This window comes from Gordionus sp. m RMFG-2023, chromosome 1 (genome assembly GCF_954871325.1).
Source record: "Gordionus sp. m RMFG-2023 chromosome 1, tfGorSpeb1-WG-v2, whole genome shotgun sequence".
Classification (NCBI taxonomy): Eukaryota; Metazoa; Nematomorpha; class Gordioida; order Chordodea; family Parachordodidae; genus Gordionus; species Gordionus sp. m RMFG-2023.
Window position 1 is genome coordinate 18,604,620 of NC_088775.1, and position 23,685 is coordinate 18,628,304.

General features: G+C 27.8%; 1 protein-coding gene across 3 annotated transcripts in view; it reads right to left on the bottom strand.

Annotated features, from left to right (window-relative positions):
• Positions 1-7,362: 7,362 nt before the first annotated feature.
• LOC135931244 (WD repeat and FYVE domain-containing protein 3-like) overlaps positions 7,363-23,685 on the bottom strand; it is a 75,955-nt gene continuing 59,632 nt past the window's right edge. The window contains exons 14-22 of one of the 3 annotated variants that reach the window (XR_010572982.1): positions 18,731-18,859; positions 18,215-18,608; positions 15,769-16,103; positions 15,179-15,336; positions 14,607-14,729; positions 13,805-14,388; positions 12,634-12,909; positions 7,583-7,765; positions 7,363-7,505 (exon numbers count right to left, since the gene is read on the bottom strand). Coding sequence is in view for 2 of the 3 variants with exons in the window: in XM_065468220.1 (XP_065324292.1) it covers positions 12,402-12,495; positions 12,634-12,909; positions 13,805-14,388; positions 14,607-14,729; positions 15,179-15,336; positions 15,769-16,103; positions 18,215-18,608; positions 18,731-18,859 (2,093 nt within the window). In the remaining variant the exon portion in view is untranslated. Of the gene's footprint in view, positions 7,506-7,582; positions 7,766-12,367; positions 12,496-12,633; positions 12,910-13,804; positions 14,389-14,606; positions 14,730-15,178; positions 15,337-15,768; positions 16,104-17,459; positions 17,572-18,214; positions 18,609-18,730; positions 18,860-23,685 lie in introns of those variants that run through there. The other 2 variants (XM_065468220.1, XM_065468221.1) reach the window with 2 other exon arrangements.

Genomic DNA, 23,685 nt, shown 5'->3' on the forward strand with positions numbered 1-23,685 from the left:
TTTTGTAGATTATTTATATGATAAAAAGAATTAAAAAATTAAATCAGCATCAAAAATTTAATATAATGGACGGAGTAATAGATTGCAAATAATGTTTTTCTAAAACAATAGTAGGAGTATGAATTATCATTTATAAAGCTTTTTTAAAAAATAGTTGACATGTTTTTTATATTTTAATTATATGCTATTTTTTAAAATAGTTTATTTTTAATATATTTTTTAAAATAAATAAAATGATTTTTTAAAAAAAATTTATATTTAAATCATAATTATATAACTTAATTTTTTTAAATATTAAAAAAGTAATGTAACGTTAACAAGTACTAGCTAGTAATAAATAAGTAAATGAGAAAGGTTTAAAAACTTTTTTAAAAACTATACAAGAAAAACTTAACAAACGGAAAATATATAAATAATATATTTAAGTAATAATAAAAGGGTTTTAATTATATCAGTGACCTTTAGAGGTACCATTTGTACGACCCAGCCCGGATTTTTTTTTAAAAAATTTTCAGCCCGGCCCGGATTTTTTAAAATATATTTTTGATTTTTACAGCTAATAATGGCGATTTCAAATATTTGATTTTAAAATATACGGCCCAGCTCTGCCCGGATATTTTTTTAAAAAAAATTTTCAGGCACTGCCCGGGTAAATTTAAAAAAATTAAAATATTGCCCGGCCTGGGTACCATGGCCGGGCATGCAGGTCTCGGAATTGTATTAATACAGAAGAATATAACTGATCATATAAATACATCATTGGTTAGTATCGTATCAGGTCAATTCGGCGTAACTTTTATCGCGAAACACTTTTTCGCGAAACTTTTATCGCGAAGGAATTTTATAGCGAAGGTAATATAGCGAAACCAATTCCGCGAAACATTTATAGCGAAGACAATATCGCGAATTTATTTCCGCGAATACTTTATAGCGAATACATTCTAGCGAAACTTTGATCGCTAACTCGTTATAGCGAATTTATTTCCGCAAAACCTTAACCGCGAATACTTTATAGCGAATACATTTTAGCAAAACTTTTATCGCAAACTCTTTATAGGGAATTTATTTTCGCGAAACTTTAACCGCGAATACTTTATAGCGAATACTATTTGGCGAAACTTTGATCGCGAATTTATTTCCGCGAAACCTAAACTGCGAATACATTTTAGGGAAACTTTGATCGCGAACTCGTTATAGCGAAACTTTAATCGCGAATTTTCTACCGCGAATGTATTTGCGCGAAATTATTAAAGCGAGCGCATGACCGCGAAAATTGTGAATTCATTTTAAGTGAAATTGATATATTCAATATCAATTTACCAACCGAAGTTTCTTAAATCATAAACGCGAATGTTTTAAGAATATTTTATTACGTAATGTTTATTTAATAAGAATGTAACCTCTGATGTGATAGAAAATATATTAGTCTTCCTGGTCTCACTAACAGATGAACCTCGTGAAGGCTTCTTCTTAAGACAAAGACTCGCCATAGCAATTCACAGGGCCAATTACATCAGCTTCATTGGCAGCCTCATCTCACATGATGATTAGAATATATTTTATATAATTTTAATCGCGTAATGAATAATTTATTATAATGTATTATCATATTTTTTTTCTAAATTTATAGAATTTTTTTACATATATTTAAATATTATATTATAATGTGCAATTAATAAAAATTTGAATTTGAATATAGAGTCAAAATATATAAAAATTAGATCCAAATCTACATATTTATCAGAAGGAATTTATTTTATTTAAAAGTTTATTATATATGAAATAAATTTTAACTCTTCGCAATTCATGTCAAAATTCTGCTTTACCATTAATTCGGCCTCTAATAAATCAAATGAGACCGAAGAAAAATTTTTTTGCCTAATCATATTCATTAAACTCATTTCTGAGCCAGCATTTGAATGTAGAATTAAAAATAAATTTTTAGAAATTTTTTAGGCTTATATTTACATTTTTATTTAATTCTTTCTAAATATTCTAACTTGATCGTATCATTCAAAATCAAAGGTTTAAGCTATTTATATCTATAATTACCATAATAGTTTGATAATTCTGAGTAACTTCTTTATATGCTCACAGTGGAATAGACAAGATTTATATATTTTAATATCAGCGCCGTTAAATTTGGTGGCTGAATAGTTCTACGAACTAATTGTAAATTATATCATTATTTCTTGCTTTATTTGTACCAATTGAGTATTTAAACGAGTATAGTAGCTCGTAAAAGGAAAAAACTATTAGTAACAAAATTTTGGCAAATCTATGATTTAAGCGACGGAAATAATTTATTCAGAAAATTTTATCGATGTTCCGTATTAATTATAATTTAATTCGTTTAATAGATAGTATAAAGAAAAAGTTTATTAGCAAAATAAGATAAATTGCCTAATTTGGCATTATTGATAGAATGGAAAATAGCTGGTTTGCGCTAATATTTATTAATTCTTCAGTCATTTTTTTCACATACAAAAAGGTAATCGTACTATAAGAGAAATAAAATCTATATCTCCCATTAAAGCGTAAAACCAACCAAATTTCTGGAAGCATTTAATCTGGAACTTAAATCAATAATTGAAATTTATTACATTGATTCTTCAATTCATTTGGTAGATAGTTTTTCGACAAAATAAGATAAAATTGCCACGATTAGCAACATGCGAAAAAAACAAATATTTTTGGGTGAGCTCATACCATAGAAATGCCAGATTAGTACTTACTATTCCATCAATCAGTTTTTCTAGTCAATAAACAAAAACTAGTTTTAATAAGAGAAATAGACAATAGCAACCTTTAAGTATGAACAGGGTTGCCATGTCTCTCCCCATCAGAGGGACTCCAGCAATTTTTTAGTTTACGCAGATATCTCTCTCCCGCAATTGGAAATCTCCCGCAAAAATCTACCTCAATTTAATTTCTCCCGCAATTTTTAAAAAAAAGTATTTTAAACGTTTTTAATATGTAAATAATAATTTTGAGACATTAATTGATTATTTATATATTTTTAAATTAAATTTTAAATATTTATTCGAAAAACATGTCTAGTTTGTAAATTTCTTTCTATCCTGTTTTATTTTTATCCAATAATAAATCAACATTATTTCATTAATATTAGTCAGTACAGGGGAGTATATCAACATCGATTGCAATACAAAAATATTCTCAAAATGAAACTATATTTGCGGAAATCGTATACATCTATTATGTAGTTCAACATTCACAGAGCTCTATATATCATTACAATGTGGGTAGAATCTTTTTCTCATGATATTTAACGACTCCAATATAAGTGCAAACCTTACTTGTGGCAATAAAAATGAGCAAGGCTATCACAATGTTTTGGTACCTGAATTCTAGAGGTCAATTCTAGACGATTTGAAAGATGGGCATCCATATGCAATTCTAACAAATGTATCTAATAAGGGAAATATTAAAACATTTCCCTCGATCCTTTGCAATTTCAACAAGAATAAGAACATTTCAATAAAACTGTTAAAAAAAATTCCTCAAATAGTGAAAAATCCAACAATGTAGCTAGCATAAGGGTAAATATAGCTGATTCAAGGTTATCAATGATTTGCATGCCAGCTTTCTGCCCTGATAATGCCTCTGTAAATTTTGGCAAAAACTAAAGTTACCGAATTGAGGCAGCACAAATGAATTATTACCAATTGGCTGTATATGCCATATATACTACATAGTTCTTGCAAGAAGGCAATGAATGTACTGTCTGTGGATGTCGAAATAATTGTTATGAAATATTTTAACGAATTTAGTTCAACTAAGAGTTAACGAATAAAAGAGTTGGTGAAGTGGTCTGACTTGGAATGGTGTGAGTTGTTACGATATATACTAATCAGGTGGTTGTCATTAATACCTGCCATCGATAGAATTTTAAAATTTTACAAACCCTTAAAAAAATACTACTTAAATAAAGATTTTAAAGGCTGTCCTAAAATTTGTATGAAATGGCAGAAGTATATTTGGGATTCTTTTCACATGTAGGAAATCTACTGCATGCAGTTAATAATCAGTTGCAATTAGAATATTCTTTATTAAAAATGATTCACAAAATCATGCTACAGCTCTGTTCATCTCTATAGTTAAAAATTGATAATAAATTTTATGGCGCTATTGCTAAGAATATTATATTAAAATTTTCAAATAATACTCTAATTAATACATATTTAAATGAAGCAGATATTTTTATTAAGACAATTTTAGAATATTTACGATCAAAATTTGATTTTAATAACTCTATTTACAATTGTATAAATATTATGACCTTGGAACAGAAACCATCAATTAAGGTTTTTGTAATTTAATAAATATATTAAAAATACAGAAATACATTGATGTCTTGTTTGAATAGATTTTAATTATCTCTATTTTTTTAGATTTGCCAAAACTTCTCCTTACCTCATTCTAATGCCTCATCCGAGCGCATTTTTAGCCTGAAGAGGACTGCCTGGAAAAAAGGAGAGAAATCGGATTTAACAACATTAGAGAACGAGCTAATGGTTAAATAATAATGTATAATATGTCATGCCAGGAATTTTATAATCTCAATAACGACGGTAAACATTTATTCTATTATTTAAATCTCAAATAAAATATAATTATGTTTTAGCAAGGGCGCCATAAAATTTATTGTCAATTTTTAACTGTAAAGATGGACACATCTGCAGCATAATTTTGTGAATCTTTGTTAAGATTCTTCTGATTGCAACTGCACATTCTACATGTGAAATCATTCCTAAATATACCTCTGCCATTCATTATAAGAAATATTTTTTAAAGGTTTATAAAATTTTAAAATTCTATCGATGGCCGGTATTAGGAACATATCGCAACCAACATTGTGCTAACTCATTTCTGTAAATACACTCTGTTTTTTCCAAATTCACTGAGGCATTATCAGATCAGAAAGCTGACATGCAATTTATTGATCATCTCGAATCTGATATTATATGGTTAGCTATGTCTTTGGATTTTTTACTGTTAGAGGGGAAAAAATTTAATAGTTTTATTGAAATGACCTTAATTTTGTTGAAATAGCGGAAGAACAAGGGAAATCCCTTATTAGATGCATCTGTTAGAATTGCATATATATGCCCATCTTTCAAATCGTCAAAAATTGACCTCCTGGATTTAGGTCTTAAAACATTAATGATAGCCTTGCTCATTTGTTCTACAAGTATAATTTTCATTTATATTAGAGTCGTTAAATATTATGAAAAAAAGATTCTACCAACATTGTGATGATAAGTATCTCTGTGAATTTTGTACTACAAGATAAGTACAATTGCCGCAACTGTAGTTGCAGTATTATATCTTATTTTGGAGTACCTTATTATGTATTTAAACGTGATACTTGATAATTAAGCGCCTATCCCTATAATGTTATACACACACACGGTAGATTTCCAATTGGGGTCGTTTTGAGGGGCATTCGCTTAAAATATATTTTTAATTGTAAAATTAAAATCGTTTTTTATATTTAAAAAAGATCGTTGGTTTTTTTTATAAATTAATATAATTTAATAAATCCAGATTTTATTGTATTTTGAAAAATAGTTACCGACTTTGTATTTATATAACTAATTATAAAAAATAATAGGCGGATAATTATCAATTCAAAATCCCGGCCGAACGCCGCCCGCAAAAATTTTTTTTTAACAATTTTTATATTTCTACCGCAATTTTCATGTTTCTCCCACATCTCCCTCAATTTGAAAATTTTGACCTGGCAACCCTGAGTATGAACCAAAAGTTATTAGAATTTCAAAAATTAAATAAAATTATCATTATTTATAAAATCATGTTTTTTCCTTATTTCAAAATATGAGGATAAAGATAAAAGGCTAACTCGATATTTTATACAAAAGAAAATTAAGCTTGGAAACTTTTCCGACAGTGCGGCAACTTTGGAAAATGATATCAAAATGAGATGGATTGGTTATGGTAAAATTTAAAACAATTAGGATAGCTAATTATTTTCATCAAGCCGCGAATAGGTTGAGCTATTGTTTAATAAAAAAAAAATTTGGATTATTTTAATGCCGTAAAAAAATTAAAAATAATTTTTAAAAAAATATTACCAAAAAAAATGATGTATTTTAATTTTATTATTCATGGCATGACATGATGCCACCCAAGCTCATTTGCATTGTTAACAAATTAAATGAGAATATAGTATATTAAAAAAAGTTAACCAAATTCCAATATTTAAATAATTAATAACCTTAAGGAATTTTAAAGCTATATAACAAAATTAATACAACCAATTTTTTTCCAAATTTTTATAGCAAGGTCAATATCGTAACTTGAACTGCGAACTCATTAGAGGAGCATCATTGAGATTAGAGGGGGGATAGTTAGTTATGAAATAATTATGATTATTTGAAAAATTGGAAAGGGATGAAAGGTATTTTTTTTTAAAATTATTTATATTTGGCAGGAGGTTAAAAGTTTTGAGAGGGTTGCCCTGATTATATTCTCCGCAGTCCTTTTCTTAAGTTAAAATAGGAAATGGTATAGCAAGTATTATCTTATTTTAATAGATCCCTTTAGGTCATATTTTTTTATATCTAATTTACATATAGAATAAATATCCTTAAAAAATAAATTTCATTATAAAAAGTTTTTTAAAAAATGATTTTTTTTTATTGAATATGTGAAGGAAAAAGTAGAGCATTGCCATAACATATCATCTAAACCAATAGGTTTGTTTGTTAAATATATAACTGAAGTGTAAAATTTTAAAAGAATCACTGATTTGAACAAAGACTGGTTAAAAATAACCATGGGAAAAAAATCTGACAAAAACACCCCGATATATAATTATATGCTTTAATAAATAAAAGGAAAATGTAATCCTCGTTTTAAACTTTGCCCTTTAGTGTAATACTTGAGTATTATTTTATAATAGTACTTTTCTAATAATGTTGCTCATCAAAAATGATCATATTTGTAAGGGGAAACAACTATATGACTCAAGGGCTAGGAATATGAATTTTAAAATAATTTTATAATGCATGGCAAAAGGTAGTTATTTTTGAAATATTAATCGTGGGATTGATGTGGTAGAGAAAGACTGTGTCACATATAAAGGAATTTGTAAATACCCTCATAAAATCTGTATCTTAATGAATGAGTCTTATGTAACCAGCTAAATTTTATACCAAAGTAGACCTTCCTATATTTTTGTCACAAAAAAATAATGAAAATATAAAAATTTTGAGACTATTATATAAAAACAAACAAAATTTTTATTATTGTAGATAAGAATTTAAAAAATTAAACATTCAATGTTATATTAATAGCGATTCCTTTAAGATAATCTAATCTTGATCGATTTTCGAAGTCAGAAACAATTGTTACTATTCTCGCATGTAGATTTCGATATTTTTTTCTCGGGGTAGAGGGTGTTTCACCAGAATTATATTGAGCAATTTTTAACTCTGTCAACCCTTGTTGTTTTTTTAAGCCTAGATAAAATTATATAGTTTATTAGTAAATCTTTATACTTTTTAAATCATTTTAAAATAATAGATATATAGATAACTTGATATAAATTTCCACATGTTTGGATGGTAACTTGTTAGGAGGGAACTGAAGCATATATGCCACCCTTCAACCACGTTGTTGGTTTTCGCTTCCCTGTTCAGTGTTGATTGGTAACAATTCCAGAGTTCAATATTAAACAAAGCAGGTAGTCTGCCTCTTCCAAACGTTTTACCAATATAAGCTTTTTCAAAAGTTTCAATTAGAGGCTAAGTAAAAATTGATTATTAGAATAAAATTCGGAGTTTATTAGTAATTCAAATGTTTCAACTACATTTAAGGGTGGCACAAACGCCAAACAAACCATCATTCTAAGTTGTATATTAAATTCTACATCTGTTTTATATTTATGCGATATTTCTGGATATTTTTGAATGTTTCGCCAAAAGGATTGGCCAAAATGGAAATAACAACATTTGTGTTGCGAATTGGGAAACACTTCATTGAAAACTTTTACACTGGCCATTTCAAAATCCGTCATAATTTTTTTTAGAGTTGATATTAAGTTGTCAGCTATAATAGTAAATATTCTTTTATAAGTTTCATAATCCTTTCTATTGGTCAATATATATATATATGAGAGGTAAAACATTATTATTTCTAATCCCATGAATTGTATAAATTTGCATAAATAAAGGAGGCGACGATTTAAATGTACCATCAGAAAACCAATGTTTGCATGAAGCTAAGAAGTCCAATTTTTTTTCTTGTTCCAAATATAACACGGTCGGGAACCTGACACACATGATAAATAAATAAGCAATTATAATAAAGTGTTTCTTATCGGGCAGCTTATCGCAATAAAAATGAACGATTTAGTTATATTTGTTCAAAAAATTTATAGAAAATCTTACCGGACCATCATCATGAAGTATGAAATTCTCATATTTATCTGTAATTGAATATACATGCGGAATTACCAGCTCAATAAGGCTGCTAGGATTCGGAGGTTCAAAACTGTTTGAACTCCGCGTTCGGTGAATTATACTTCATAAGATTTGGTGATGGTAGTGCCATTGATATGGAATCACTTAATTGAGATACGTGTTTCGCCACAATAAAGTTTGGAGTTTCCATAGTATTATTCAAAGCTTTATTCTTAATTGAATTGATTATTTTCTTGGTTTCCATTTCGATTGGATTTTCTGGATGATTGTGTATTTCTTTATTATCTTTTATCTTACCATTTTTTTTGTAAGTCGTACGGGACATTTAAAAATATCCTGATTGATGCATCTATAATAATTAGTATCTGAGACTACTTTATCCAGGCGGAACAAATAATTTTTAAAGGTTAAGATCTCCTTATTTTTGCTTGATAACATATTTTATAAGACTCCGAAATAAAGAGGAAAGAATGGCGAAAATATTTATAATTTATAACCAAAGGAATGGCACCAGCCAGACGAGAAAATTTTTTTTTTGAATTTCGGCAATACTTTTTTTTAAAAATAGTTATAATTTATCAAATATGTCATTAATTATTTGTTAATTTTGTGTAGCTATTTTTTTTATTATATTTTAAAATTATTTAAGATTCAATAAGAACCCATATCAAAATATTATATTTAAATTAATTGAAATTAATGCCGAGTTATTATACTAAAAATTTTATCACGCCCCCTCCCCCCCCCCCCCTTCAAATAAACAGAAAAGATAAAAAGATATCTATAAAGATCGTAAAATAATAAGATTAATAAATATTTTAAATTGGGGAAATCCCTTATTTCACTTAGATGTAATTTATTTTTGAATTGCCATTCAAAATTGATGTTCTAAACAGTAATGTTGTAGACTTTATTCATCTACACTGTTTAAGAATAGTGACTGCCAAAACCACGGTTGTGCATTTGACCGGTCAAATATAGTTAAAATCAAATAAATATTATTTTATATTGAATATCATCATTTTCTTTAATATTTTTTAATTAATTTTCTTTTTGTCTAAATCTTCAATCGATTTCTGTTTTAGTAAGATTATTGACACAAATCGACCAATTTCTTTCTGAAGAAGATAGATCTAGAAATTGTTAGTAATGTCACTTCTCTTAATGACCATGGTGGTCAAAGCTAATTCCACTGCTTGAGTTTGAAATCTGATTGTTTCTTATGGAAGTTACTGCTATCCCCATGATTTTCTATTAAACAAGTCGCTTTTATTTCTGATATAACTTGTAATATTTTGATCACCACCTTGTATGCCTAATTCTTTTATTATATTACATACTTCATTAAATTCACTATGATTAAAATGCTCTCCTTAATATTAGGAACTCAATAAGCATTGTGATCACATTTCACATGTATTTATATCGTTTTTTCTTTTTCAAACATATTTTTATATTCAGATCTTATAGAATATAGGACCACTTGACCAGGTCAAATATTCTCCCGTTCAATTGACCCGTCAAAATCTAGTCATTTGACTGACTTGCTAACCCTGGCCAAAATTGATTGATAAATTTATAATTATTAAGTCATCAGACAATAAATAGGAATGCTACCCAGATATCAATTTCGCCAGTAAATATCAAGATTTAACTAATAAACTCAATGATTAATATATTGATAAAGCTGAGTTCCTTGTGCGCGATTATTATAAAATAAGAACTTCGAAGGAAAGGATAGGATAGCGAAAAAAGTGTATTTCAATAACAAATTTCATAAACCAGTAAGTTAATTAATCATTGTAAAAATTTTTTAAGGTTAAAAGAAAATTATAAACTATGTGAATTAAAAAAATATTATTCAAATAATATAATTATAAACTATGTGAATTAAAAAAATATTATTCAAATAATATAATTATAAAAAAAATGATTCAAAAAAAATTAGTGATTATTAGCAATTATCGCGATATTAAATTCTCTATAATATCTTCGCGATATATGTTTCGCGAAATAATTGTCGCTACATTGTCTTCGCGATTTGGGTTTCGCGATAATAACTTCGCTATAAAATTTTCGCGATTATTGATTCGCGATTAAAGTTTCGTGGTAATGTATTTAAAGGTTTCGCGATAAAGGTTTTGCTATAAAATTTTCGCGATAAAAGTTTCGCGGTAATATATTCGCTTCAAATGTTTCGCGATAAAGGTTTCGCTATAAAAAATTCGCAATATTTGTTTCGCTATATTGTATTCGCGGTAATGTATTCGCTATAAAGGTTTCGCTGTAAAAAATTCGCGATATTGCATTCGCGGAATAGTATTCGCTATTATGGATTCGCGATAAAAGTTTCGCGAAAAAGTGTTTCGCGATAAAAGTTTCGCTGAATTGACATGGAACCGGTTAGCATATAGCCCTGTATTAGAAATTGATCTAAGAAGTTGGTTTAGAAAGTCAAATAGGATTACTTGTTTAAACAATGAAGATTTTTTTGATCCATTCTATCTACAAATATCAAAATTTTTCACAAGTAAATTTTGTAATTTTTATGCATAAAAAATCTTTAAGTGAAAGCACATTAAAAATTTTTTTCAAACTCTGAAATACTTGCAACATTACAACTGGATCCAGGATCCCGTCGGTTCTGAAAAATGTTTTTCTTTTCTCTTAAAATGTAATGTAAAATTAAAAAACAAATGATGTATAAAATATTGTCGATTTTGAATATATTCATTTTAGAAATATTAAGAGTTAATAAGATGTTTTTTTATTGGCCTGGTAATTAAAAAATTTAAGATCCGCTACAATGAAAAAATTAGTTTCAGTTTATCTCTAGAGAAATATACTATATCCATATTAAATCACTAATATAATATATAAAAAATAAATCTATTAAAAAGTATGAATATATATATAATTATCCTTATCTGAAACTAAATCTAATTTGCGACTATTTTTAATAGACTAAAATTAGTAATAGAATCTTTTAAAATTAACCAAGAAAACGAAGAGTATAAAAATAAATAGATTACGAATTTCAAGATGAACAGAATCTTATAAAAAATGATTATACAAATTTCCGAATAAACATAGAAACAATTTATATGACATTGTTATTCAGTCTATTTCGGAGATTAGGACAAATATCTAATATTTTGTATTTCTTTACAAAATAATTTATTAAAAAACACGCCCAGTGATAATTTAACATAATTGCCAAATTTTGGAGAGAATTCTTACAGGCGATACTTAAGAACATTGATAATAATTTTTATGTGGACCTTTAATTCTTAAGTTCAACAATCAAATTAAACGATAGATCAATTGATATTTTAATTCGTTCACATAAATTATCATCTATTTTTAAAATTTTTTATATATCAAGAATATTAATTAACACCCCCCCCCCCTATAATAGCGAGGGTTGAATGTAATTTTTTCCATCAAAATAAACAATGTCTTTGCTCCATCGTTAAGCGAAATAATTTATTATTACTTTCTATTGAAAATGATTTATCTAATCTAGAATAAGTATAGACAATCTAGAATTTTTTTGTTAATATAAAGGGGAAATCATGCAATATGTTCTAGAGCCTGTCTGACCCATCCCTAATATTTTTTATATTTAATTTATAACCCATTTTATTTTATAAAAATCAGAGGATAAAACCACAAAAATTCCGATCTTTTTAATCTAATTTGTCAGTATCAACGCATAGTGTTAAGGTTGTCAGGGTAAGCATATTTTTAAAACTTCAAATATTCAATTTCTCTATATTGACATTTTAACACATTATTACTTAAGCTAAATTTAAATAGCATAATACAGTAAAATAAATAAAATGTAATAAATAATTCTAATATATAATAATAGTTATTTTTCTTTTAAAAAATATTAATACAAAATACAATCTTATGGTCATGATAATAAATTTAAATGATCTTCAAAATTTTATGGCAACTTTTACAAATTTTGACTGGCTTTAAAATTTTGAGCCTATCTATTTTAGATTCGTATTTCAAACACCTGTAGAGAATATGTAATAAAAAGTTAAAATGAATTATAATTTACCAAAATTTTCAATGTAATAAGAAATATTTAGCCTACTCTTATTTATATAATAGGGTTTGTATCATTTAACAACGAAACACGAAACTATTTTACTTGGAACAAAATATCAGGTTGCAATTTTTACACCGGAATTGTTTACGTTCGGAAAAATTAAATATGGCATTGCAATCTTGACAGACCACTGTCATTTTGTTGACTATTTCTGAAGATAGTGTATTGGAATCGCTGTCATTAATGTTGGATTTACCGTTAGGGTTTTCGGGACCATTTTTGAGCCACTGTTGATTAGCAATGTGAGACAAATTAGTGGGAAGGTTCCAAGCGTATATGCGACCTTTGCCATCTCCACAAAATACGTGCTTATGATCTCTATTTTAAAAGTACCACGTTTTATATGTTATTAACATCGATTAACGAAAAAAAATTGACCCTCTTAAAAGATTTATTAAAACTTTAAAAAAAGATAAACGATGACAACTACTCAGAAATTGATATCGTCTCTTTATTCAATAAAATCAAAAATGTTACGCTTCAAATTTAAAATACACATTTGTGAAAAAAAAATACGAATAGAATATTTGCACTAATCATATTCAATTCGTATTTTTTTAATAATATTATTCGCATTCGTACGAATATAAAAACATTACCCGATTTGATAATTAAATACTAAATATTTCCAAAAATTATGGATTATTAAAATTTTAAAAAGCGATTAACATATGTGAAAATAAAGATAAAAAAGTTCCGCAAGGAACACAAATAATTTCGAATATTTAAAAGTATTCGATCGATTAATTAAAAGTATTCACTCGATAATAAAAGTATTCGATGAATAATTTTTTCCATTATTCGTATTTAAATAGAATAATTGTGTTATTAATACTCTTAAAATACGAATTGAATAACGAATATTACATTTTAGGTATTCATGTATAAGATTATAAATTCTGGATTCACCAAAAAATATTCAGATTTTGAACATATTCCAAGTAGTTGCCTACAAATTATTATAAACATCAAAAAGATTGATAAAGTATCAAACGAAAGGTTATATAAACCCACAGACAGGAAGCCTATAAGACTATGACCAATAAAGATAACTATTTTTCACTGGACACCAAATTCGATCAAATACTTTATCTCTTTTTACAATTTTACATTCAAATTATTTAATAGTGAATTACCCCATTATTCAGTTGACCAGATTGAAACAAAATAGAAATGAATAGAGGAATCGGATATATAATATGTAATAAACTACTTGGATATTGCCAAAGCGGTCACCGGACAAATATCGTTTGCCGGGGATATCATAATGTATTTCAGGACCAAGGTGGGAACCCACTGATGATTTTTGAGAGCCACATTTGAATACTTATCATCACCCAAAAAGGGAATGTGAGAACTGGGTGGCTTATTTGATGGGGAGCAGTAGTATCGATAATAATATGCTATAGGAACGGAAGATGAAAGAATTTGTTCATGGTATTTTTTAGCGGATTCAATATCTTCGACGGTAAAGGATTCGAAGTCATCTTTATCATCGGGAGTGGTGTTTTCATTAATTATTTTGATGATGGGATCCTTATAATCATAATGACTGGTTGGTGCCACATAGGAGTCGATTGTTTTTTGTTCTTCGATACAGGGTACTAAATCATCCGTTTTATCTAGAACCTCGGTTTGCTGGGTATTGCTCACTACAGAGTTTTCTTCATCGGGATTAGTAGTTAGGATATTTGACTTGAGGATATAATTATTGGACTGGGTAGCTTTGAGTTGCAATAACGTCGTATCATGCGAATCCTCAGTTTGTTGGGATATAATATATTCGAGCGCTAAAATCTTTAAATATATATTTTTTCAAATTAAAATTCTTATATAGTGTAAAATAAATAATCTAAAATGAACCACCATTTATAAAAATTTAACTTATCTCTACATTTATTTTAAAAATATTTGAGAAATGAAGAAAGTAGAATCAATAAAAAATTCACCAACGATAGATTTATCTAAATTCTCAATAGCGTTAATTTTTTTAAAAAATGCATGTAATATTTTACTCGGACCAAGCCGTCATTTGAACCCACAAAGATAAGATTAATGGGATCCCATTCCGTGTAATGAGTCATAGTTGTGCACAAAATTTGACAATTTTTAAAACCTTGCTTTATTTTATCGAATTTCTATATGGTGCGTTTGATTGGATAAAAAGAAAACCATTCATTATAATCATAATACAATAAAATGGTATGAACCACGTTTCAATTCTATAGAGAAGGTCAAACGTCCGTCCTAGAAGTATAACAAATCTTTGAACCTATCCAAGATTAGCGTCTTTTAGGTGCGTAATCTAAGTATTTTTTGGTGGCCAAATTGTTAATTTATAAGCCCGAGCCCAGACGGACTTGCAGGGCTTTAATTTTAGGCGTCCTCAGGACGGACAGATAAATTAATTAGGATAAAAATGTGCATCCTGTCCCACGTAGTATAACGTTTTGAAACGCGTCCCATTCTACGTGACGTTTGACCTACTCCATTTTTCTTACAATCTTTAGTGTACGTAAGATACAAATAATATAATTAATAATCAAAACCAAAGTTATTTATAGTAGGTATCCATTTATAAATAGACCTCTTTGATTTTTATTGAGTTATCCCTTTTCAGTTGGGTGTATCCTATTATATATTGCTCGTTTGGTAAGGGAATGCCGTTCATATCGGAATGTGATATAAATTGACCATTGACGTTCCATAGATACACATCAGATCCTGCGCATGAAATGATGTCACCTGAACGCAAATATTTTTTTTAAAAAAGAGTAGTGATGCATCCATTTTTTAATATCGGATCGGTCCTATCATAAGCTTTATAAAGAATATAGGGTCTCAATCTATATTTTTTTAAATTGGCCATGCGATAAATAAAAATTTGTTATATCAGCTAATTTCTTTTAAAAAATTGACATAGCCCATTACTTAATATTATATTTATAGATATATTTTGGGTTTATTCATTCCGCATTAGACATTTTCCCTATAATGTTATTTTTAATAATAGGATCGAATTAATACAGGTTAAATCATATGAGATTGGCTATCTAATATTAAAACATCTTTTTAAAAATTATTTATCTATCTATCTACTTTTTTTGTAGTCACTACAGCATTAATTTTTCTTTCTTTTTTTCTTTTAATGAATATTTTTTTAAAAAAATATATAACCTGTTAAGTCGTTTATATGGAGAGCCGAAATTGGGGAAGTGTATTGAAACATCTCGCCCTCTTCCATGATATTCTTGGCGTCATTGTCGCCAGAATCGTTAAAGGAATTATTCTTTAGGAGGCCCTTATTTTGATGTATAAGAGGAGGTATAAGTTGTTTAACAAAAGAGAGTCTATTGAGATCCCAAAGCAAAATTGTTCGATCCCTAGAACCGCTGACCATAACTTTGAATGTTTTACTAGCTGCCAGACAGGTTACAGCCTCATCGTGACCGTACAGACACTTAACATTGTTTCTTTCAGAAGCGGTACCAGTTTCGTTCCTAGTAATAACTCTTTTTATATTAGAATAATTATTATCCCAAAATAATAAGTGTTAGTAGGTATAATACATTTGATATTTATACCATAATTGACCCAAAATAAAAAATAATTTTATATAAGTGCCACTAGGGATTTAAAAAACACTCATAATTAGGGAATTTTATTGTAAAATTAAATTAATTCATTAAGTAAATCAATAAAACAGTGGTGTATCCAGGATTTTCCTATAGGGGAGAAATTTTTATGGGGGCCTTCGCCCCCCAAATCCTCCCTAGGTCAGCCTTCGGCCAGCTATTTCCCGGCCTTCGGCCGGGTCATATCTGAGATATTCTTTTAAATTATTCAATAATAATTATATTAATCTTTTTAGCCTTTATTTACTAATTTGCGCTTATGAATATTTAAAGAAGAAATAAAGGTTATAACCTAATTTTTTTAAGTTAGGTATATTATATTAAATAATATATTTTTTTTTAAATATAAAATTAAAATAAAGTTTAGTGTCATATTTTTTTATAAAATGGCTTTAAAAACTAGCCTCAGCTTAAATTCTCATACAACATAAATAAAATAAATTCTTTTGTTAAAAATACTAATGGTAGTGGGTATAAAATATTGACTAGAAAATTTTCTTAAAAACAAGTTTTTATAACTTCCTAATAAAATTTTATATAAAAAATTTATTAAATACTATAATTATAATATGATTTTTAATTTTCATGGGAAATTTGCCAATTCATCAAGAATTTCGTTTGTCGTTGGAACCAAATCTCTGTGGATATTTAACAGAGCTAACCCATTTAGCCGAGATTCGGAAGTAGTATTTCGTAAATAAGTTTTCAACCTTCTCAAGTTGGAAAGGTCCTTTCATTCGTACATGTTGTAATAGGCAAATATTCGAGAATATAAAACAACTTCAAAATATTTGGAAATTGAGCCAAGGTTTCCTTACACCGATATGCTTAGGTAAAATAGCCAAACGTAGTAAATATTTATACCACAATTCAAATTCACTGATTAAATTGATTTCAGTATCTATATCATTGGAATAAAATTTTGCTAAATATTTAATTTTACCAATAGTGGCATCAGAAAATGAAGAAGGGTCTTTAGGTAATAAAATTTGAAGATTGCTAAGACTTGTTTTTTTATCTAAAACCGTACTTTAATTTGCGATAAAAAAGTATCTAAGAATGGGATGAAATTTATCATATACTTCAGTTGAGTCAACATTCATAGTACATCAATTGTCTAAGTGCTAGACGAGGTTAATTAGTATTATATCATATGATTTAGCTTTCGATTCAACGTCTATAAATATTATGAAAATATTCATCTACATTCATTCTTATTTACCTGTTCATATACATTTTCCACCAAATCCCTGAACCAAATCTAAATTTGGTTTTTGTAAATTTCTACAAAGTAGTGAGCTGTAGGAAGATAATTTATTAATGCAACTAGCAGCAAAGATAAACTCTGATTGATATTGCAAAATTTTGAAGGGAGAGGAGTGGGGTGGGGGTAAAATTTTTATTAGCTTAAAATGACATTTATGAAAACAGTCAAATTTGCGATGGGGGGTGAAATCCTCCCCCCATTGGTTAAACGCCTGCAATAAAATAAAGTAACATATTTCGGGTACTTAAAATTGTTACTTAACTTCAATCAATTTGTAAAAAAAATCCGAATTTTTTTTATACATAATAAACGAATTAAGAATTTAAATATAGGTAATTAGAGCTTTCCATATATTTCGTAAATGATAACCATCTTTTAGTTAAAATCTTTTGGCCTTTTTATAATATTGATATATTTCCTTATAACTTCTAGGAAATAATTGAAATTTTGAGTTTTATATTATGGTAAAAAAATTTTATCAAAATTTCCAAAAACTCAAAAATAAAATTAATTATCTTATAAAAACACGAATTTTTTAATAATCTCAATTTAACAATATGGGTAGGTTATAAAATGATTTTGATAATGAAAATTTTTAATAAAATTGGTAGCTAATATTTTGTATAAGGATAGTAGTAGAAATAAAATATATTTATTCTCAAGGATGGGTTCTTTCATTCTTAGTGGTCACTGTCATACTTTATGGAGGTTTTATTATTACCTGATAACGCCATCGGAGCCTCCAGTTATAAGTAGAAGATTATTATTATTATGGCCTTGATATGGATCCGATTTCGAATTGGAAATTGCGGCTGTTTCCTGGTGATAAAGAGCAACGCAACAAGTTATCTCCATAAATACCCCTAAAGTGATTCCGGGAGAACAATGACAATCAAAGGGGATAATATTGACGTCATTGTATTGAGCCTGAACCATGTAAGGATCGAGATGGTGATGGGAAAGATTAGGATGAACCATATTGGTTCGGTAATTGGAGATCGACATGGAAGCGGCGTAGGTGGAATATGTCCCGGCGTAGGAGTTAGTTTGTATGCTATCGGAAAGATAATGATAAAGGATGGATTTGTCCGGGTGGCCCCAAGATAAAACCACTACTATAGTTTTTTTTATCAGGCAAAGAAAGGGTATTTTATATCTTGAACAAGATTATAACTTATTTGGTAAAAATAAAGATACTTATACATATTAATATATCACTAATCTAATTATTTAAAACCTTTCGAGTTGGCATCGAAACACAGAGTTTTATTTTGCTCGACAGCTAAAAACATTGAGTTTAGATTGGATATGGTGTTCTTAATATCATCTATAGATAAAATTTGGCCAACAGATCCTTCCCTTAATTCTAAACGCATATACATTTTTTTTTAAATTTAAATTGATTTAATGAAATTAAAATTTGTATATTATATTAATCACAATATAATATTAAATAAAATTATTTTATTAAAATCTAATAAACCGGAGTGTGGCCGATAATTATTGCCACACCAGGCCACCGTCGATTTTTAATGTGGTAACGATGCGACGTGGAAAATTTTTATAATGCTATTTTAATTTAATAGCATATGCATCATTTATTATTATATTAAATTATTATTTTTCACATTTGAATATTAAAATTGAAAAAAATAAATATGAATTTAATTGAGATGACTAACATGCTATGCATATCCATTTCATTTTCAATCATTCATAAAATAAATTTTAGTTGAATCAAACAAATTTAAAGCTCCCTATTTATAACTATAAGGCTCTCTAATAATAATAAAACGAGCCATATGTAAGTGTGAAAATATTTCGGTAAATAAATTTCGAAGAAAGAAAATAGTCAACCATACTTGATATGAGGGGGGGGGGAGTAAAGATGAGTTAATTTGGGATCATCATTTTAAAATTGGATTCATAATAATTAATAAATTTGAAATAAACGTATTAATCATATTAATTACCCCTTCCTTAGAAGCATAGGTTAATAATTATAATTTTGATTAAAATATTAGTATATTTTAGAAAGCTATTATATTCATTTAAAGCGAATTTTAAAAAGTAGTGGAGTTAATAATTTTTGGCTTTGATTAATAATTATATTTAGTAGTGATTAATACAGTTGGCATCTTATATAACAATGTTCTACACTAGTGATCTGCATCGGGCCTAATTTTTCACCCGGCCCTAAATTTGTTCATAAAAATTTGTCATGTCCATCCCGATCCCGAACAAAATCTTTATTTGTCCCAAAGCTCGACCCAAAAAAAATTTTTTGTCGCCCCAGTTTGGCCCGAATTAATTTAAATATAGAAAAATTTAATTTTTTTGATTGTAAAAAAAATATTCTACAAATAAAAATATAATCTGCAAGAATTTTAAAATATATCTGATATCAGATTTAAAAATTTAAGCCCGACCCGGCCTGAAATTTATAAAAAAATATTAGGTCCGACCCAGCCTGAACCGATCATTTTAAAAAAATAGACCCGGCCCGATAGCAGATCTCTATTCTACACTTCTATCATTTTTTATAACCTTGTTTAATTAAATAAAAAAAGTTTAACCACTTGTTAAAATTATTAATATCGTAGAATCATTTCATCTCCAAATTCGTTGTGGTGATGCGACAAATTTTTTTTTATATTATGTAACTTTTTTTGTTTCCCTCTTTATAAAATTCTGCAGTACCTTTGAATTAGTTATTTTATATATTATTATTAACTACTTGAAACCAAACTATAGTCATTTACTCCAAACAGGGATTAAGATAATCTTCATAAATTTGTAACATATTTATTTTAAAAATTCTATGTATTACCTTAATAATAGTAATATTTTATATTTTAGGCTGCATTCAAAGTGGAGACGGTTCCGTTTTTTACAACCGTTCCGTCAAAAGTCAATCTCATTAAAAATGATATATATATATATATATATATATTGATTTTCATTTTTAAAAAATTATAAGTAACGTTATAACTCTCTATAAAATTAGCCGGATCAAAAAGTCAAAATGTTTTGACTTCGAAATTTGCCGGATCCGTTTTTAAGACGGAAGGTATCGGAACGGACGCACTTTGAACATATATATCATTTTTAATGAGATTGACCTTTGACGGAACGGATGTAAAAAACGGATCCGTCTCCACTTTGAATGCAGCCTTACGCGGATATAAAAATTCCATGGGTATATAGGAAATCAAAATATTACATTATATTTATACATGACAATGTGCCCCGGGAAAGGTTACATAATAAATAATTATCACTGAGATAGCAGCAGGCAATGGTAAATCAGTTGATCAAAAATTTAGTATTGGTGGCAAGGGATAGAGACCTTTGCCCCTCCAAATGATCGCGTTGCAAGAAGAAATTAGGAAAAGTGTTGTGAAGCTTGGTGAAGTCTTGTGGGAAGGGGGAAGCGATCACTGCTCAAATGACTATGTTATAACAGAAAGAAGTTCGTGAAACTTTAGTTGGGCTGCCCTAAGATTTGCCATTTTTAGACGAGAATTTTATAGGTATAAACGATGTAATAGGCAGCTGATAGCTTTGAAACTTCATCAACATCAATCAATCCTTATATTTAAATGTTTAACAACATTATGAGTTTATACTTTCCCCAAAGAAGCGTAATTATTTTATTCAGATAAGTATCTTTATATACACCATAATGGATTTTTATATAAATGTAGTCTAAGGTATTGTACTGCAAGAGGCACATTTACAGTGTCACAACTATCCTGGCGAATCTTAGTTAGAGTAATAAGCAACTTTAGTAACGATGAATAGACTTAAAGAACAAATTCGAGCATATCACATCTATATCTTAAAGGAATTTGGACTAACTTAAATGCACTTTAAATACAAGATGTGAAATATGTATGTGTTAAAGGAGTAAGAAAAAATAACCATGTTGAAGGGTTTCGCCGTTCTTTAAAAAGTATATCATGTATTCCCATCCTAATTTATATCCTTTTATCATTGATACAAATGCAACAAGATATGGATACCAAATTCATTCACATAATAAAAAAAGCGACTGAAAGAAAAAATATTGTGTAATAGACAAGAATTTTTGCATTTGTTTGCGAGGGAGAAGAGAGAAAAACCTATCAAAAAATTAAACAAATTTAGATGTGTTTCTTTGTTTTTATTTGGCAATAATATAAGTACAAGGAATTATAGTATGAATAATCATTATATGAATAGTGTATAATTGCTTAAATAAAAAAGAACACGAGAAAAATAATATATCGTCCATTAAAATTTGTTCGCAACTACAAAGGCAATCAAGTAAATCTTTAATATCTAGTGTTAACTTATAATTGCCGTAATCAGAATTTATAAGAGAAGGATATCATTAATTTAATAACACAATTCCTAATAGTTTTCATGGATATAAATTTGGTAGAGCCTAGGATAGAGCTGAACGAGGGGATTCATTTATCAAATATGTAAAACTTGATTATATGTCTTAAGTTTGGTTTGATAGGGATATGCTCAAGTTTATTCTTACTAAAATTTTATATTACTCTTCTTTAGAATCGTCAGGATAGTTGTGTGAATCACTGCAAACTTCATATTTAATAATATACTCATTGCGGATACCTTAGCTTACATTATATAAAAATACAAATTTATGTCCTCTTCGGGGAATGTTAAACCCATATGATTGGCAAAGTTTCAGAACTATCAGCTACACTGAAGATATCTACACGCAAATGATAGGGGCAGCTCAGCAAAGTTTTTTGAACTTATGGCTATAACGTTATCATTGGAGGCATAAAGGTCTCTTGATCCCCTTCCAACGAGACTACAATAAGCTCCAAAGGCTTTCCCGATTTCTTCCGCTGCAAATTGATCATTGGAGAAACACAGGTACACAGGTCTCCTGATCTTTTGCCAATGATACTAAAGGATTGACTATTTTTTCTTTAAAAAAGTTAGGATAATATTGCATATTATATTGCAAAACGCTTCTTATTCTTGTTGACAAATACATTCAGAATCTGCAATTATCTAGAAATCACATGGTGCAAATAAATATTTTACCATTATAGTGTCTCAGTGCAGGGTATTTATTGTGCAGCCTATTCGAGGCACATTGGAATTGGAAATGTACCAATATAATAAATCTTATTTTTGCAATAATTAGATTTCCGATATGAAGATGGAATTATTATAATTCCATAAATTAAAAAAATATAAGGTAATATTTTTAAAAAAATCTATGTCGTAGTTTTATGTTTCAAATTATATTTTTGTTCTAGAATATAGCATGTGAACTGGAGTGGAGACAACTGAAAAATTTTGCTAATATTTTATTTGATTTTAAATATTTTACTTTATTTTGTTTCTTCCCTTCTTTTAAAAAATTATAAAGTGTCTTTGTTTGAATTAGTTATTATATTATTATTAACCATCTAGAATTAAAATTTAGCCATAATCCAAACAGGGACTGAGTTGGTGTTAAAAAAAATTATTTACCATATTACACATCTAATTAAGAAATGAAACAAATCTCATGTTAGGATATTAATCATAATTTTAATGAGTGATTAACCTTTTTTATTAATTTAAAAAAACTTATTAATAAAATGAGGAAATTTGAAATTTTACGCTATAATTTTAAATTATTTAAAGATTTCTAGCCTACGCCAGACGTAGATAACTCTTTTTAACCTCTTTTTTAATGTTTATTTTAAAAAAAATTTTGAATAAAATTACTTATATGTTTTTTAATATATAGCTTGCAAGCTCTTTTTACGTACTTTATATAATATTAAAATAAATCATTCTTAAATGGAAAAAAAAATATAAAAATACTTCAAATAAAATGTTTTATAAAACTTAATATTTAAATTGTAAATAATGTCAACATCATTATTGGCAGTAAAGCTTATAAATGAAAAGTAAGGAGACTATCGAATGAAACTAGTATAAAACAAAAAAATATAGGTGTTAACTCCGATAATATCAGATGTAAGATAGGATAACATGTCCATTGTCAAGAAGCTTTTAACACTCAGAAACGGTGTAAGCTATGTATTGACGCATATTCAAGGAACAAGTGTAAAAAATAAGAAACTTATTTATATTTTAACAAGGAGATAAAATGTCTTAAACAGTTCTTAATAAATAATAAAATATTTTTTTATACATGCATTTGATGCCAGA